We start from the raw sequence: 19,201 nt of genomic DNA, 5'->3' as shown, positions 1-19,201 counted from the left end.
GAAATATGCTATTATTTCATAATAACTGTTTTTTCTATGTTTGTTTATTTATTTATTTATTGGCGCCTAGAAGGGTTTATTGAAGGGCCAAGCAAGGAGAACTGGTGGCTTGTGCTCAAAATCCCCGAACTCCCTGATGGTTTTGGGGAAGAAGTTTTCACAGGCAAAATCTGGGGTGAAGGCTGCAGGCTGTGTGTCTTTCTTCTGATTGGTTGGTGGTGAGGTAACAGGGCTGTGTTCCAAGAATCTTGCACTAAGGCTCTGCTTTGTAATAACTTTAAATGGAATATAACTTAAAAAATATTGAATCACTATGCTGTACACCTGAAACTAATATAATCTTTTAAATCAACTGTAATTTAATTAAAAAAGGAACAGAAAGCCAAGAAATAAACTCTCACTTACATGGTCAAATGATTGTCACAAGGGTGCTGAGAACATTTAATGGGGAAAGAGCAATCTTTTCAACAAATTGTTCTTGGAAAACTGGGTATCCACATGCAAAAGAATGAAGTTTGACACCTACCTTATGATATATACAAAAAAATTAATTAAAAAAGGATAAAAGAACTAAACTTCAGAGCTAAGGAAGACAGTGGAGTAGGAAGACTCCGAGCTCGCCTCCTTCCTTGGGTGCATGAACATTACAACTATTTACAGAACAACTATGGAGGAGAGTGACCTGAAGATTAGCAGAAATGATCTTCTACAACTAAAGATATAAAGAAGAAACCACAATGAGATAAGAAAGAGGGCCAGAGACATGGTACAATCAAGATCCATACCCCATGGCAGGCAACTCACAAACTAGGAGGAAAATTGCAGTTGCAGAATCTCTCCCCAAAGAGAGAGGGGTCTGAGCCTCATATCATGATCCCCAGCCTAGGGGTCCTGCACCAGAAAGATGAGCCCCCAGAATGTTTGTCTTTGAAGGCCACTGGGGCTTGCTTTTGGGGGATCCAGGGGGCTATAGGAAATAAAGACTCTACTCTTACAGGGAAAACACAAAATATCACATGCTTTTGAGACCCAGGCAGAAGGAGTAATTTGAAAGAAGCCTGGGTCAGACCTCCTTACTAATCTTGGAGAGCCTCTTGGAGAGGCAGGAGGCAACTGGGACTCACCCTGGGGACACAGATGTTGGCAGCAGCCATTGTTAGGAGCTCATATCACAAGGGCTCTGGTGCTGGCAAGTGCCATTTTGGAATCCTCCTTCTAGCTTATTAGCACCCTGATCTGGCCTCTTCCTCCAACATGTGGGCACCAGTTCTGGTACACCCCAGGCCAAGCAGTTAGTGGAGTGTGGTAACAGCCCCACTCTCAAGCAGCCTGGCTGCCTTAGGATTCCTTATCTTCCCACTGCCCTGGGACCCATCCCTGACCACCAGAGGGCCCAGGACCTGGCCCAACACCGCAGTCAGACACCAGGACCCAGCTCTGCTCACCAGTGGGCCAGCACTAGACCTGGGACCCCATGGGCCAGCCTCACCCACCAGCAGGTCAACACCAACTCCAGGACCTTCAGAACCCAGTAGCCAGAGACCCCAGGTCTTGGCTCTGCCCACCAGTGGGACAGCACAAGCCCCAGAACTCCATGGGACCAAGCCCCACCCACCAGCAATCTGATACCAGCTCTAGGAACTTTGGGCTCCTCAGCTAGCTTCCGCAGGATCAGACCCCACCCACCAGTGGGCCAACACCAGCTCTAGGACACCCTGAACACTACAGGCAGCCAAGTTAGGAAATGGCTTCACTTACCAGCAGGCTGACACCAGCCCCAAGACTCCCGACCATACCTCCATGCACTAGTAGGCCAACACTTGCTCTAGGATCCCCAGCTCCACAGCCTGCTGCCCTATTATCTGGCTCAACCAACCAGTGGGCCAGTACTAACCCTAGTAGTAGTAAAATCATCTTTATCCACAATAAGTAGTTAAGGGATGCACAAAATAAAAATATGTAAAATATGATGTTGAAAACATTAAAAGTGGCAGGATGGAGTAAAACTACAGGGTTGTTAGAATGTATTCACATATAAGAAACAGGCAACTTCAAATAATCATATATATATATATATATATATAGCGGTATAAATAAACCTCCTGAAAACCATAAAACAAAAATCTATGACACACACACACAAAAGAGAAAGAAATCCAACCATAACACTAAAGATAACCATCAAATTACAAGGAAAGAGAGCAAAACAAGAAAGCAACAAAAATGACTATTAACTTAAGAGCTAAAACTAGAGAACTCTAAGAAGAAAATATGGAGGAAAAATTTCATGGTATTGGATCTGGCAGTGATTTTTTTTTGGATATGACACCAAAAGCAGTGCAACAAAAGAACAAATAGATAAATTGAATTCCATCAATATTAAAAACTTTTGTTTAACAATGGACACTTATCAATAGAGTGAAAAGGCAGGGTGAGTGACCAAAATGGCGGAGTAAAAGGATGCTCTTAGCTCACCCTCTCCCACAAATACACCAAAAGAGACATCCATGGACCCACCCACTGACTCAGAACACCTGCTGAACTTTGACAGAATATCGTCTTCTTCAAAAGACAAAATTTCTCACAAATCTTGTAAGAGAAAAACAGAAGAAGAAGAAGAAGAAGAAAAAGTAAATTAGTGCAGGACATGTCCTGCGGGGGGAGAACTGCAAAGGAGGAATAGCGCTCTTACACTGGGACACCCCCTCTCCAATGGAGAGGTCAGTTCGGATGGAGAGGGAACCTCCGAGGCTCGGATCTGTGCATAGCAGTCCTTGGCAGACAGAACTAAGTGAAACAGACACAAAGGGTCCCTGCAATCCTTAGCCCTAGATGTGAGCTGACAGGGGTGGACAGTACTGGCTGCCTGAGCCAGGCAGAGGACTGGGGCTGACTGCACAGAGGCAGCCTCAGGGGACTGAAGTGTGCTGTGTGCTGTGGCTAGGAGTGTATACAGAACAGAATAGACTGGGTTCCCCATAAAAAAAGAAAAGGAAGCAAGCTAACAAGCAACACTGCTGGTGCACATCGTGGGGAGTGACATAACACGGCAATGCAGCTGGGCTGTAGCCTTGTCTCCGCAGGCCCTTGGCACCATCTCTGGCACATTCTGGGGAGTAGAGATGCGGGGCTTGGCCATAGCCACATATCTGCTGGTATGCGGCTCCCAGGCAGAGGTGGGGCTGAAATCTGAATCTGTACCCAAGGACTCTGCAAATTCATAGGCAGGAATGAGATTTGTTTATAGCCCCAGGCAGAGGACACTGTTTTGTGGACCTGTGCCACAAATGAGACAAGAGGCAAACAACTGAGACAACTGAGCAAGAGGCAGAATTCTGGCACACAGTGAGGACGAGTGCTAATGCAGCAATTTTCTGCAAGCCCGACTGCCATGTGTAAATGTGGCGCTGGGAACAGTGCTGACCTGGTGATGTGACTATGCAGTCACTGCAGGGCTTGGGGCCCTGCTGGCATGGGCCTCTGGGATGAGCTAGCAGAGCTGGTGCAGTGGGGCCAGTGCAGGAGCAGCTTTTGGTACTGGGGAAGGCACTGATCTGATAGTGCACCATGATCTAGGTGTGCGACCCAGAGATTCGCGGAACTGCATTGGTAGCTCTGAGGACAGAGAACCTGGGGGACACCAGCAGTGCACTGACATTCCCGCAACTAAAGCAGAACAAGGGAAGAGTCAATGAAGAGTACTTAAAGCGCTCCAACCCCACCTACTATACACCATAGCTCAGAAACACACCTGGAAGCCTCCATCCCAACAAAAGGAGAACAGGTTGGGCCCCTGTCAGGGCTGTGACAACCGCAGAACAAAAAGCAGGCCCCGCTCAACAACCAGGGCAGGCTCTGATCACTACAACACCCACCACACCCCCAATCAAAAGGATAAGAGATAACACACATGGAAGAAAGACGTGGCAACCATCCAAACTGAAAACAGACCTCACAACAAAATTATTAGGGGAACACAGTCTACACAGGAACACATCTTCTTAAAAAAAATTCATTCAAGACCACATTAGATAACTGATATTCCATAATCCATAGTGCCAGAGAGATATAAGTAAAATGAAGAAGCAGAAGAGCTACTCCCCATTAAAGGAACAGGAGAAATTCCCTGAAAGAATGATCAAGAAGTAGATCTCGATAATCTATTAGATCATGACTTCAAAAAGGGAGTGATCAAAGCACTGAAATAAATAAAAGAGACTATGACAATAGACAGAGAATATTATAAGAAGGAAATTAAAACTATAAAGAGGAGTCAGTTAAAAACAGAAAACCCAATGGCTGAGATAAGAGCCAAGTTAAAGGCAGTCAAAAGCAAATTAGACAATGCAGAGGAACAAATAAGTGACTTAGAAGACAGGAAAACAGAAATCACCCAATTAGAACAGCACACATAAAAGCAAGTAAAAACTAATGAAAGCAATAAAAGGGACCTATGGGATAATATAAAGTGTGACAACCTACGCATAATAGGGATCCCAGAAGGAGAAGAAAGAGAAAAGAGGACTGAAAAAGTATTTGAAGAAATCATGACTGAAAACTTCCCAAACCTAAAGAAGGAAACAAATAGATATCCAAGTACAGGAAGCACAGAGGGTCCCCAACAAGAAGAACCCAAACACACCTACATCAAGACATATTATAATTAAGATGGCCAAACTTAGAGAAATGATTCTAAAGGTAGCAAGAGGAAAACAAATAGTTATAAGGGAACCCCCATAAGGCTTTCAGCTGATTTCTCTATACAAACACTGCAGGCTGGAAGGGAGTGGCAAGATATATTCAAAGTATATATTCTGAATGAGAAAAAGCTGCAACCTAAGGTACTCTATCTGGCAAGACTCTCCTTTAGAGTAGAAGGAGAGATAAAGAATTTCACTGACAAGTGAAAACTAAAGGAATTCAGCAATACTAAACCTATGCTAAAAGAAATTTTGAAAAGTCTACTCTAAATAGAAAAGAAGTAGGATGCTACAGAAAGGAGAAAACTGTAATTGGAAATGAGATAACTACAATGAGTTGCAACAGAATAAACATGAAGATGTAAAAGAGGATATCAAAATCATTAAAGGTGGGAGAAGGGAGCAAAAAAATATAGATTTTTTTCTTTTTTTTCTTTTTTTGATCTTTTTAGGATGTGTTTGAGCTTGTATGACTATCCATTTAAAGCAAACAGATATAGTAATGGGTTAATACACTCGAAAAAGAAGGTAACCACAATTCAAAAGCATGCGATCGAATCAAATAACCAAGAAGAAATCACAAAAAGAAAAAGAAAGGAACAAAGAGGAAATACCAAATCAACTAGAAAACTAAGTTCAAACTGGCAATAAACACACATCTGTCAAAAATTACCATAAATGTCAAAGGACTAAATGTTCTAATCAAAAGACAGAGTAGAAGATTGGATAATAAAACAAGAACCTACAATATGCTGCCTATAATGGCCAACAGGCTCATGAAAAATGCTCAGTATAGCTAATTATCAGAGAAATAAATGCCAACAAAACTACAATGAGGTATCATCTCACACTGTCAGAATGGCCATCATTCAAAAGTCCATAAACAGTAAATGCTGAGGAAGGTGTGGAGAAAAGGGAACTCTCTTACACTGCTGGTGGGAATGTAGTTTGATGCAGCCATTATGGAAAACAGTATGGAGATTCCTTGAAAAACTAAAAATAGATTTACCATATGATCCAGCAATCCCACTCCTGGGTATATCTCTTGAGGGAACTCTAAATTTGAAAAGATACATGCACCCCAGTGTTCATAACAGCACTATATACAACAACCAAGATATGGAAGCAACCTAAATGTCCATTGACAGATGACTGGATAAAGAAGGTGTGGTATATTTGCACAATGAAATACTACTCAGCCATAAAAAAGAATAAAATAATACTATCTGCAGCAACATAGATGGACCTAGAGATCGTCATTCTAAGTGAAGTAAGCCAGAAAGAGAAAGAGAAATACCATACAATATCACTCATGTGGAATATTAAAAAAAAAGTAAAAAGAAATAAAGGACACTATGAACTCATCTACAAAACAGAAACAGATTCGCAGACATAGTGAACAATCTTATGGTGTCTGGGGAAAGGAAGTGGGAAGGGATAAATTTGGAATTTTGAGATTTGCAAATGTTAGTCACTATATATAAAAATAGATTAAAATTAAGTATCTTCTGTATAGCATGGGGAACTAGATTCAATATCTTGTAATAGGCTTTAATGCAAAAGAATATGTAAATGAATATATGTATATGCATGACTAGGACATTGTGCTGTACACCAGAAACTGACACATTGTAACTGACTGTGCATTAATAAAAAACCTTAAAAATTAAAAAAATTTTTAAAAAGAAACTAGAAAAAAGGAAAAGGTAATCCTCTTAATGAAAGGAAACATCAGCAAATTATATATCTGATAATGGATTAATATTCAAAATACATAATGAACTTCTAAAAATTAAAAAAAAACCCAATTCAAAAATGAGCAAAAGACTTGAATGGATAGTTTCCAACGAAAGTATACAAAAGATCAATATGCACATAAAAAGATGAACAATCACTAATCATTATAGAAATGCAAATAAAAACCACAGTGAGATACTAGTTCATATATTTTGAGATGGCTATTACCAAAAAACAGGAAATAACAAGTCCTGGCAAATAGGTGAAGAAATTGCAACATTTGTGCATCACTGGAGGGAATGTAAAATGGTTCAACTGCTGTGGAAGACATTATTGTCGTTCCTCAAAAAAGTAAATCTAGAACTAATATTCTAGTCTTAGGTATATACCCACCCAAATGGAAAACAGGGACTCAGATACTTGAATGCCAATGTTCAGAGCAGCATTATTCAGAATAGTGAAATGGTGGAAACAAACCAAGAGTCTATCAACAAATGAATGGACAAAGGAGATGTGGTATGTACAATGGAATAATATTAAGTCATAAAAAGGAATAAACTTCTGATACTCGCTACAAAGTGGATGAACCTTGAAAACATTATGCTAAGTGAAATAAGCCAGAAATGATTCCAATTCTATGAGGTATCTAGAATAGTCAAATTCATAGACAAAGAAAATAGTGGTTAACAGGGCTAGGGGGAGGGGGAATAGAGAATTATTGTTTAATAGGTATGATGTTTCATTTTGAGATATGAACACCTTTTAGAGATAGATAGTAGTAATGGTTGCACAAAAATGTGAATGTAATTAAAGCTACTGAAATGTACATGTAAAATAGTCAAAATTGTCAAAAAACAAAATAATAGTTGATCTAGAAAAATTAAGAGACTAGCCTGAGCATTTCTGAAAGGGAAGTGTTTTGCCAGATATGAAAACATATCATAGTAATGCAGTAAAAAATTGATTTCGTGCCGGTACAGGAATGTACAGAGTTCAAGGGGACAGAAAGAAGACTAGAACACCTGTGAGTTTAATGTGTGATAAAAACTGACACTTCAACACAGTGGGAGAGAAGACAACTTATTCAACAAATGGTGCTACTTCAACTATTGGATAAAGATAGGTGGAGTGTGGGGGAACACAATCTCATTCCATAGACAATAATGAATTTGAGATAAATCAAGGATTTAATGCAATTATGCAATCACATGGTTGGAATGTTTATATAATTTCAGCATGGGGAAGCTTTTATAAGAAGGACACAGTACTCATAACCATTAGGGTAAAGATCAACATATCCAGTTACCTATTAATGTAAAACTTCTGTACATATAAATGACCACTGATAGGAGAAAAGTTAGATGAAATATGGTATATGTTAAAATCATCATTAAAAAAGATGAGAACAAATCTAAATACAACCCAATTCAAGACATTAAGTGGAAAAACTAAGTTACAGAAGAATATGAACAGCATGATGCTATTTTTGGTTAATAAAAAGACAAAATGCCAAAATATGTATATCTACAATATATAAGAATGCTGATGTATAGAAATAGATAAAAAGACATCCTGAACTATTAAGAGATTAACTTTGGTAATGGACCAGAGAAAGAGACAGAAAACTAATCTCTTATTCTGTGTGATTTTCTAATGTTTCAAACTTTACAAATTCATCTTAGTATACTACTTATATAATTAAAAGTTATAGAAAGTAATCTATATCCAATCGTACAAAATCTTAAAAGAAAACTGACTAGTAAAAATAAGGCAAAAAAAAAAAACAAACCTAGAAGAAAAATTTACTCCATGTTTAAAGGGCTGAATTTAAAATGAGTTCTGATAAATCAACAAGAAAATATTTAGAAATCATATAAGAAAAATGAACAAAGGACAAAAATAAATGTATACTTCCCCAAATTCAGCTCCATTGATAATTAAAGAAATGCAAATTAGTACATGAGATCATTTTTCACCCATCACCTTATTAAGTTCTAAACAATATAAGCAGGATAAAGAGGTACTAAACCTGTAGAACTTGATACTGGAGTCGTAGGTGGACAAGAAGAAGGTTGAGAACCTGGAAAAATAAATTTGATTCAACTCACCAGCCTCATCAACACAAAATTATAAAATTAATTTTGATTTTTTTTATTTTTAGAAAAGATTATTTCTCAAAATGAAAAACATACATACTTTCCAAACTTTGCTACTCTACTTCTGGGAAGTTAACCTAAATATATATTTAACACAGGTACAAAAGAATGTATGCATAAGAATGTTCACTATGACTTTGTATACATAATGGAAATCCTAGAAGTTAATAACAAATCATAAAAATACTGTTTAGAATAAATATGAATCTTTTAAAAATACCATCCACATAGTATTATATTACATAATTTTCCACTCAGCATTTTTACTCATATTTTTTCATATTCACACAATCAGATCTACCTTATCACATTATATGTCGGAGATGATCCATTTCACAATCTTTCTCTAACTGATGATAAAAATGACAGTCTCATGAGGAATTTTGATTTTTGATATTTAAAAATAATCCCTGTAGTTTATCTTCTTTATAAACTTGTCCTCACAATCAATTCTCTTTTCTTTCAAACACTAAAATGTATCAGTGTTTTAGAAACCCTTTATGAAATGCTTGTAGTCAACTCTTTCAAAAAGCATATTAACATAGTATACACAGTGAATATTGCCACTAAGACCATGTAAGTAAAGATGGATGGGTCAATGAGTATAAATTTCATATGTAATCTTTATATATCATCCACCAAAACAACTCTTCCCCCAAAACTACATAGCACTCACTAAGGTACTCTAGGCAGCTACTGGGTACCAGCCTTACAGGAATTACAGGAAGAAGTTCTAATTACCATATTAACATGAATAATCCCCCTCAATCCTTTAAGATATTAGGACAATAGGAAATAGGCAAATAAATTAGAAGCCAGTAATGGAGCTTTGAGTTCCACACCTTCATTAAACAGGAAACTAGAGCCCACAGAAATGATGTTCCTTGACTGAGCAGAACCTCCCTAGCACCCTGAGCACCCTCTGCCCAGGCTCATGCTCTACCCATTCTTCCTCTTGTCTCTTGCTTCTGCTGCACTGAGGAGAAGCCAGAGGTGGCAGCCCTGAAATCAGGAAGATAATTCCTTCCACCATATCAAAATAGCCTCTCAAGACTTAAGCAGAACAGCTGATCAGTAGTTGCGGCCAGCAATCACCCACTTCATTTCAATAAATAAGGACTTTCCCTGCCTTTCAGTTGCTGTGAGATTTCCTTTCTGTTGCCAAATGAAAATGTCCAGGAGAGAGAAAAATAATAATATGAGGTGGCAGGAATGGGGTGAGTACAAATACCATTCTGTTCTGGAGACAGCAGAAATTTCCCAGTTAAAATGGTACTATATAAAAAGAACAAAACTTGTTGTTGTCTGGAAAATGAAACACAGTCCTGGACCCGGATGATACCCTGAAAAGGTATCAACAGATCACTTTTAAAATGAATAAAAATAGCAATGTTGATGACACAGAAAATACACATGTTAAAAAAAAAGAAGCCATGGACCTTCCTCTATACTAACACTAATTCAAGTGAAACCGTAAATCAGATGAGCCACCCTTAAGAGCTTTCTTGATGCTGCGCACTGGTCTACGTGCTTTAAATGAATCCCATTGTAACTTTACTATCACACAGTGAGGAAAGCATTAATTCATTATACATGTAAGTAAACACGTTTGAAGTGTACATAACTTGCCCAAGTTTGCACACTTGTTTATATCTGTGGACTATGGCGAATAATTTTAGAATCACTAAATATAACAACTAAAATGGCTATAAATATGTTCTTCCTCCTTTTATTATAAAAATGATGGATGAGTGTAAATCATCAGACATTTAAAGGTTTTGAAAAATCACAAAGAATTCAAAGGACATTGAAAAATATAAGCAGGACTTTGTGAAACCTGAAACACTGGAATATGGATGTTTTGTAGTGGCAGGAATCAATGCTGGAAAACAAAAAAAAAAACGTGAATTTGTTAAAATATTTGGAATTTATTGCTTTCTTTTCATTTATATGAATTATGCCTTTTGTGCTTATTTAGGTAAACATGCACATACTTTAATTTATTCTGAAAAATGATTGCTATCCCCTTTACATGTAAAAACACTCAACAAGATACATTTATATGCCTGTGTGATGTAAATAGCCTATAAAAAAATAAAAACATCATGCCAGATTTCTTTGTTAATTTGAAGTCATGCATCTATCGTGGAAATGAATACAAGAAAGATAATTACTAAAGTTGTTGCTTTTCAATTAGTCTGTATCATTGATGTCTAATGTCAAAAAAATAAAAATCTTGAAAAAAAAAAACAAGAAGGAAAAAGATACTCTTTGTACCTTTAACACATGTTGGCAACTCAGGCTCCCAAGTACTGTCTGCGCCACAGACAATTCTGCTTTTGCCACGAAGGCTAAAACCCTTGTCACATTCAAATACAACTTCTGCTTTGTAGTAATATTTTGCTCTAAATCCTGATACCATGGTTCCATGATCGACAATTGGGTAGATACATTTGACCACTGAAGAGTGAAAAAATTCCAAAATTAATGGAAAGTTACTTTCACATAGCACAAAGCAGTAACTTCCAGTGGGAAGAAAGAGGCAAGAAATGAAAGGCAAGATGTTAACTGAAAAAACAAAAGACTTTATATTTGTGCATTTGATTTCCAAGCAAACAGATTTAGAGAAATCTAAGAACGTTTTTCCACCTAGAACAGACTGCCATTACAGTTTATTGGCTTTCCTAATTTTTTCCCCATTACTATAGAGTTTTGAGAAAGGTCTGACTACCAGATACAAATTCAGGTTAAATTCAAAAGCAACTTTTGATACCATTTAGCTCTGGGACTGTTTTTTTAAAGATCATGGTGACACTAGTTAGAGTTCCCTGATCTTTTAAAAAGGTAGTGAAGACTTTTTGGAGAAGGTAATACTTTAAATACTCAAACTTAAAAGTTGAAAAATCCAGCCATGCAAAATGTTTAGTCTTCAGGCTGATGTACTCTGGTATTCCCCACTCTACTCTACTTCTTCAGAAGTAAAACACAGGTCATGCCCTCTAGATTGACTTCAAGATTATGTTTTGCAGAATCTGGAAAAAAAAAAAAAAGAAACCAAAACCAAAAAGTGCTGGGCTGGGCAGGGAGTTCAGAGGACATCTTATGAGAGTAAATCTGAGAAATAACTGAGGGCCAGATAGCAGAAAGCCTTTTAAACCAGAAGTGTTCCTCCTCCTTTCCTGTGGATCTGAATTTCCATCAGGTATCATTTCTCTTCCACCAGAACTTCCTTATCAATTCATGTGTTCAGGTCAGCTTATCACAAGTTCTCTTAACTTTTGTTTATCTGAAACTGTTTTTATTTATTTCACCTTCAGCTGAAAGACTCCTCTTTGATAGGGAATTCTAGGTGCTTTATTCATTCCTGTTGTTGCATGGATTAAAAGCTCATTCATTTTTACTGCAGAGTGTTATATATTATATTGTATGGATATACCAAGGTTGTTCCTCCATTCACCAGTTGAAGGACATGTGGCTTGTTTCTGTAGTAGGATGACAATGACTAAGGATGCTATGAAAATTCTCATGCAGGTTTCTATATGTAAATGTTTTCATTTCACTGGAATTTCTGAGTAGTGCCTTAAATATATGCTTCACTCTATAAGAAATCGCCAAACTGTGTTCCAAAATGGTCATATTACTTTGCATTCTTATAGCAATGTATTAGAGTTCCAAATACTTAAACTTCATCAAAATGTGGTATTAGTTTTTCTTTTTAATTTCAGCCATTCGAATAGGCGTTTAGTGGTATCTCATTGTGTTGTTAAATTACATTTATGTTATTACTTACTAATGATATTGAAAATTTTCATATACTTTTTTGGCACCCACATATCTTCTTTGGTGAAATAAGTCTATTTGAATATGTTGTGAAAAGGTTTAAGTTGTCAAATTTATAGGCATAAAGTGGTTTGTTTTATTCTCATTTATTCTTAAAACGTCTTCAGGATATACAGTAATGCCCTCTTTTTCACTCTTAATATTGGTAACTTCTATCTTCTTTTTTCTGTCAGATTGTCTGTAGGTTTATCTTTTTTACCACCTTCTCCAAGAACCAGGTGTTTATTTCTTTAATTATCTCTATTTTGTTTCTTTTTCAATTTTATAAATTTTTCTCTGTATTATTCCCTTGTGTTTTCCTGTTTGGGGTCTAATTTGCTTTTCTTTTTTAGTATCTTAAGGGGGAAGCTTAGATTATTGATTTGAGATTTTTCTCTTTTTCTAATATATGCATTTCATACTACAGGTATCCTTCTAAACAATGCTGCTTTTGCTGTCCCACAATTTTGATATATTAATATGTTGTGTTTTCATTTTTATTTAATTCAAAACACTTCCTAATTTCCATGAGACTGCTTCTTTGAATCATGGGTTACTTGGAAGTGTCTTGCATACTTTTCAAATATTTGGATGTCTAACATATACCTTCTTTTGAGTTCTACATTCATTCTATTATGATCAGAAAATGTACTGGTAATAGTTTCAATTTTTTAGAAATGTGTTAAAATTACTACCTAAAATATGGTGTTAGAGAATGTTCCATGTACATTTGAAAGGAATAAATATTTTATTATTATTTTGTGGATCCTTCTTTAAGAGTCAAAGCCCCTTCAGTGTCTCCCTGCTTTTGATCACTGTGTAATCATTAGACATTGTTGTTTAAGTAAGTTTCGTCTAGAGTTTAACAATCTTATTCGTCTTTTACAATTTACCATTTCCTGTGCCCAGAACTTTCAGAGGTCTTGTAATACATGATAAAACTTTCTAATTTTTAAAGCCAGTATGTGCTGAGTTTTCTGATGCTTTCAAACAAACAAAAATCCTAACTCATACGTATTGCAGTAGTTCATGATGTGTAAATTGGAAAGTGAAGGACGTGGGGTGACAGGTGGGGAACTCTACAACTAGAACTATTTTTTATTTGATTTGGCCTATATTAGATTAACTTGGAAGTCAATTTAGCAGGAGGAGCAAGTACATATGGCTATTTCATTTACTTGTTGGTAAAACTATTTACAAAGTGTTTCCGCAGTATTTACACATGAAGAAGGGAATAAATGGAAATTATTACCTTTACACTGAGGAGCGTCACTACTCCATGTGTCACTCCCAACACAAACAAGCCTGCTCTCTCCAACAAGTGAGTATTCATCTGGTCCACTCGAAGGATCACAAATATAAGTTACTGCTTCATTATATTCAAAAATATCCTTGTGGCTATTGGTGTATCTTCCATTTTCTATTTCTGTAGGTCGTGAACACTTAATTTCTTGAAAAGGGGGGAAAAGGGCATAAGGTCAAGGGAAAAGATCGATGGTATTAGTGAAGTCTCATGAATTGCCTTTAAAAAATTTACTTACATATGATCTATAAGCTAGTTGTGAATCCAACATCCATTTAGAAGAAAGTCTCTATGTGAAAATGTATTATCCTAAGTTTAAATCGTTAATATAGAAATTAACTTTTAGAGTAAAACTTGTTTTCTTAAATACTTCTACAAAATATGAAATACATCTATTTACCTGCAAGGGTATGCTAAGTTTTGCTATCATCATAAAAGGTGCTGACAATATAATGCTAAAATACACTTGTGATTAAAAGCACAACTCAGTGCTAGTTGAGAAATGCTTTATGGTTTATAAATATCCACTCACTAAATTGGTAGTTCATTTTAGCACGAAGTATTACTGTCATTTTTCACTGCCATTCTTATAAGCATATGGTGAAATTTTCTAGAGGCTACAAATTGTGTGATTTTGCCGCAGAGTGAGTCCAGATATTAAAGAAAGTTGGAAAGCTGTAGAACAATGTCACTATTCTCACTTTTGGCTTTGGAAAATTTTGATTTTTTTATAAAAATATATTGCGTGTGTTAGCATGTATTAAGTTTACTCTTCTTAAAAATGAACTAATAAATAGTTATTTAAAAATCTTTTCAGTTTTAACTGCAGTATAATAAATATTAAGAGATATAACCCACATAAAGTAAAGTTCTTTGGTGTCTATGTTAATTTAAAAGCTTAAAGGGGTCCCCAGGCCAAAAAAAATCTGAGAACTTCTGCGCTATAGTTTAAAAAGAGAACATGCTTACTTTCACATATTGGGGGATTATCATTGCAGGCCACAGTATTTTCAGAAATTTCACAATGTAGAATTTTTTCTCCAATTATGTAAAAACTATATGAGAAAAGAAAAGTTACTATGTTCTTTAGCAAATGCAAGATACACTTAATAAGGAAAACATTTGTATATGGCTATTTTTCTGCACTATAGTAATTTGAGGGAGAAGTTTCTTTAAAAATATAAATGGAAGTGCTAAATTTGCAACTTAATCAAATAAAGAGATTCTGCATGTGAATACACATTGGCCTACAGCAAGATATCCAAATTGCTCTGTAATGCCTGTCAGTCTGGCCCTCTTTGCTGTCTCAGGCAAACGCATCACACATTCACTTCTGTGCTTTTGCTCACACCATTCTGCTCAGTGGGGACTGAGTAGAGAGATCAGGCCCTAGAGCTTGCCTGCCTGCATCCAGGTTCCAGCTCTGAGACTCACTTCTTATTTGAACTTGGATGAGTCCCTTAATGTTTCTTTTGCTCGGTTTCCTCATCTATGAAAAGGAGAATAATAGTACATACCTCATGTGACTGTTTTGAGGACTGGGTAAGTTAGCATCTGGCACATAGTGAGTACTAGGTAAATTTAAGCTCTTATTAATACTCTTTAGATCAGGATACAGGCATATCTGATCTTATTGTTCTTCACTTTATTAAATTTCTAACAAACTGAAGTTTTGTGGCAGTCCTGCACTGAACAAGTCAATTGGCACCATTTTTCCAACAATGTTTGCTCACTTTGTGTTGCTGTGTCACATTTTGGTAAATCTTACATATTTCAAGACCTAAACAGACCTGAAGAATATGATGATTGAAATAAAAAATAAACTAGAAGGATTCAACAGCAGATTAGATAATACTGAATAATGGATTAGCAACTGGGAGACAGAATAGTGAAAATCACTCAAGCTGATTAGAAAAAAAAAGAATTTGAAAATGTGAGGATGGTTTAAGAGACCTCTGGGACAATAAAAAAAGTATACTAAATAATTCACATGATAGACACCCCAGAAAAAGAAGAAAGAGAGAAAGGAGCAGGGAACTTATTTTTAAAAAGAGTAGCTGAAAACTTCCCTAACCTGGAAAACATGGCATGAGACTAGAAATCAACTAGAAACAGAAACACATGGAGGCTAAACAATGTGCTACTAAACAACCAATGGGTCACTAATGTAATCAAAGAAGAAATTAAAAAAAAAACCTGGAGACAAATGAAACAAAAACACAATGATCCGAAATCTATGGGACACACCAAAGGCATTTCTATGAGGATAGTTTATAGCAATACAGTCTTACCTCAGGAAGTAAGAAAAATCTCAATTAAACAACATAATCTTACACCTAATGAAACTAGAAAAAGAACAAAGAAAACCCAAAGTTAGTAGAAGGAAAGAAATCATAAAGATCAAGGCAGAAATAAATGAGACTAAAACAAATAGAAATGATCAATGAAACAAAGAGCTGGTACTTTGAAAAGATAAGCAAAAGTGATAAACCTTTAGCCAGACTCATCAAAAAAAAAAAAAAAGGACCCAAATCAAGATAATCTGAAGTCAAAAATGAGAACTTACAACCAACATCCCAGAAATACAAAGGATCATAAAAGATTTCTATGAAAACTATATGGCAATAAAATGAATAACCTAGAAGAAATGCTCAAATTCCTAGAAATGTAAATCTCCTAAGATTGAACAAGGAAGAAATAGAAAATACAAATTGACCAAATATCAGTAATTAAATTAAATTACTAATAAAAATACTCTCAATAAACAAAATTCCAGAATCAGATGGCTTCACACAGGGGAGTTCAAGCAAATATTTAGAGAAGAGTTGACATCTATCCTTCTCAAACTATATTTCACAGCACAGGGAATATTGCCAATATTTTATGATAACTATAAATGGAGTATCATCTATTAAAATTTTGATTCACTATGTTGTACATCTGAAACTAATATAATATTGTAAATCAACTATAACTCATTTAAAAAAAAAGAGTTAACACCTATCTGTATCAAACTATTCCAAAACATTGAAGTGGAAGGAATGCTTCCAAAGCATTTTACAAGACTAGCATTACCCTGATACTAAAAACCATACAAAGATGCCACAACAAAAGAAAATTACAGACCAACATCCTTATGAACATAGATGCAAAAATCCTTAACAAAATACTAGCAAACAAATTAAAAATATTTGAAAAGTATCATACACCACAAGCAAGTGAGATTTATCCTAGGGATGCATGAATGGTTCAATATTGCAAATCAATGTGATATAACATTAACAAGTTAAAGGGTAAAAATCACAGATTATCACACAGATTGCAGAGAAAGCTTTTCAACAAACTCGACTTTTATTTATGATGAAAATTCTCAACAATGTGAATATAGAGGGAATATACCTTAACATAATAAAGGCCATATATGACAAGCTTACAGCTAATATCATAACCACCAGTAAGAATATGAAAACTTTTCCTCTAAGAAAGGAACAAGGCAGGGATTCACACTCTTGCCACTTTTATTCAACATAGTATTAGAAGCCATTGCCACAGCCATCAAACAAGAAAAAGACATAAAAGGAATCCATATTGGAAAGGAGGAACTAAAACTGCCATACAGAAAATCCTAAAGATGCTGTCAAAACTCCCAGAACTAAAAAATAAATTCAGTAAAGTTGCAGGATACAAAATTAATATACAGAAGTTGGTTGTGTTTCTATATACTAACAATAAACAATCAGCAAGATAAATTAATAAAACAATTCCATTTATAACTGCATCAAAAGAATAAAGCACACAGGAATAAACCTAACCAAGGAGGTAAAGGACCTGTACTTAGAAAACTACACACTGTGATGAGAGAAATTGAAGATGACAGAAAAAAATGGAATGGTATACCACACTCATGAATTAGAAGAATAAATATTGTTAAAATGGCCATATTCCCCAAGACAATCTACAGATTCACTGCAATTCCTATTAAAATACTAACGGCATTTTTCACAGCATTGGAACGAATTCTAAAATTTGTATGAAAACATGATAAACTCCAGGTAACCAAAATAATCTTGAGAAAGAACAAAGCTGGAGGTATAACACTCCCTTATTTCAAAGCACACTTTGAAGCTACAGTAATCAAAACAATGTGTTATAAAAACCAAACACACAGATCAATGAAACAGAATAGAGAGACCAGAAATATACCCATGCTTATATGGTCAATCTAGGGCAAAAGAGGCAAGAATATACAATGGGGCAAAGATAATCTCTTGAATAAATAGTGCTGGGAAAAATGGATAGATACATGCAAAAGAATCAAACTGGACTACTTTCTTAAACCATAAGCAAAAATAAAATACAAATAGATTGAAGGCTTAAATATAAGACTGAAACTGTACAACTTTTGGCAGAAAGCACAGGTAATATGTTCTTTGATACCAGTCTTAGAAATATTTTTTCAGATATGTCTCCTCTGTAAGGGAAGCAAAAGCAAACATAAACAAATGGGACTACCTCAGACTAAACATTTTTCACACAGCAAAGGAAATTATCAACAAATGAACTGGGAGAAGATATTTCTAAATGATATATCTAATAGAATGCTATATTCAAAATATACAACTTATACAACTCAACATAAAAAAATGGGCAGAGCATTTTTTCATGTGCTTTTGGATCATTTGTATGTCTTCCTTGGAGAATTGCTTGTTTAGGTCTTCCGCCCATTTTTGGATTGGGTTGTTTATTTTTTTCTTATTGAGTCGTATGAGCTGCTTATATATTCTGGAGATCAAGCCTTCGTCGGTTTCACTTGCAAAAATTTTCTCCCATTCCGTAGGTTTTCTTCTTGTTTTACTTCTGGTTTCCTTTGCTGTGCAGAAGCTTGTAAGTTTCATTAGGTCCCATTTGTTTATTCTTGCTTTTATTTCTTCTAGGAGAAACTTTTTGAAATGTATGTCAGATAATGTTTTGCCTATGTTTTCCTCTAGGAGGTTTATTGTATCTTGTCTTGTTTAAGTCTTTAATCCATTTTGAGTTGATTTTTGTATATGGTGTAAGAGAGTGTTCTAGCTTCATTGTTTTTCATGCTGCTGTCCAGTTTTCCCAACACCATTTGCTGAAGAGACTGTCTTTATTCCATTGTATATTCTTGCCTCCTTTGTCGAAGATGAGTTGACCAAAAGTTTGTGGAGAGGCTGTGGAGAAAGGGGAACCCTCCTACACTGCTGGTGGGAATGCAGTTTGGTGCAGCCACTATGGAAAACAGTGTGGAGATTCCTCAAAAGACTAAGAATAGACTTACCATATGACCCAGGAATCCCACTCCTGGGCTTGTATCCAGAAGGAACCCTACTTCAGGATGACACCTGCACCCCAGTGTTCATAGCAGCACTATTTACAATAGCCAAGACATGGAAACAGCCTAAATGTCCATCAACAGGTGACTGGATAAAGAAGATGTAGTATATTTATACAATGGAATACTA

The 19,201-nt window shown here is 35.8% G+C and overlaps 2 protein-coding genes across 6 annotated transcripts in view; both read right to left on the bottom strand.

The window, feature by feature from the left end:
* The window catches only part of LOC116279904 (membrane cofactor protein-like), a 281,425-nt gene that overhangs the window by 183,710 nt on the left and 78,514 nt on the right, over window positions 1–19,201 (bottom strand). The window lies entirely within an intron of this gene.
* Window positions 1–19,201, bottom strand: part of LOC140688714 (membrane cofactor protein-like) — a 34,176-nt gene that overhangs the window by 5,037 nt on the left and 9,938 nt on the right. The window contains exons 4-8 of the mRNA XM_072948448.1: window positions 14,685–14,770; window positions 13,665–13,862; window positions 10,871–11,053; window positions 10,431–10,475; window positions 8,467–8,517 (exon numbers count right to left, since the gene is read on the bottom strand). Of these exons, the coding sequence (XP_072804549.1) occupies window positions 8,467–8,517; window positions 10,431–10,475; window positions 10,871–11,053; window positions 13,665–13,862; window positions 14,685–14,770 (563 nt within the window). The remainder of the gene's footprint in view (window positions 1–8,466; window positions 8,518–10,430; window positions 10,476–10,870; window positions 11,054–13,664; window positions 13,863–14,684; window positions 14,771–19,201) is intronic.

This window comes from Vicugna pacos, chromosome 23 (genome assembly GCF_048564905.1).
Source record: "Vicugna pacos chromosome 23, VicPac4, whole genome shotgun sequence".
In the NCBI taxonomy this organism is placed as follows: Eukaryota; Metazoa; Chordata; class Mammalia; order Artiodactyla; family Camelidae; genus Vicugna; species Vicugna pacos.
This window is presented reverse-complemented; position numbering and strand designations above follow the sequence as displayed.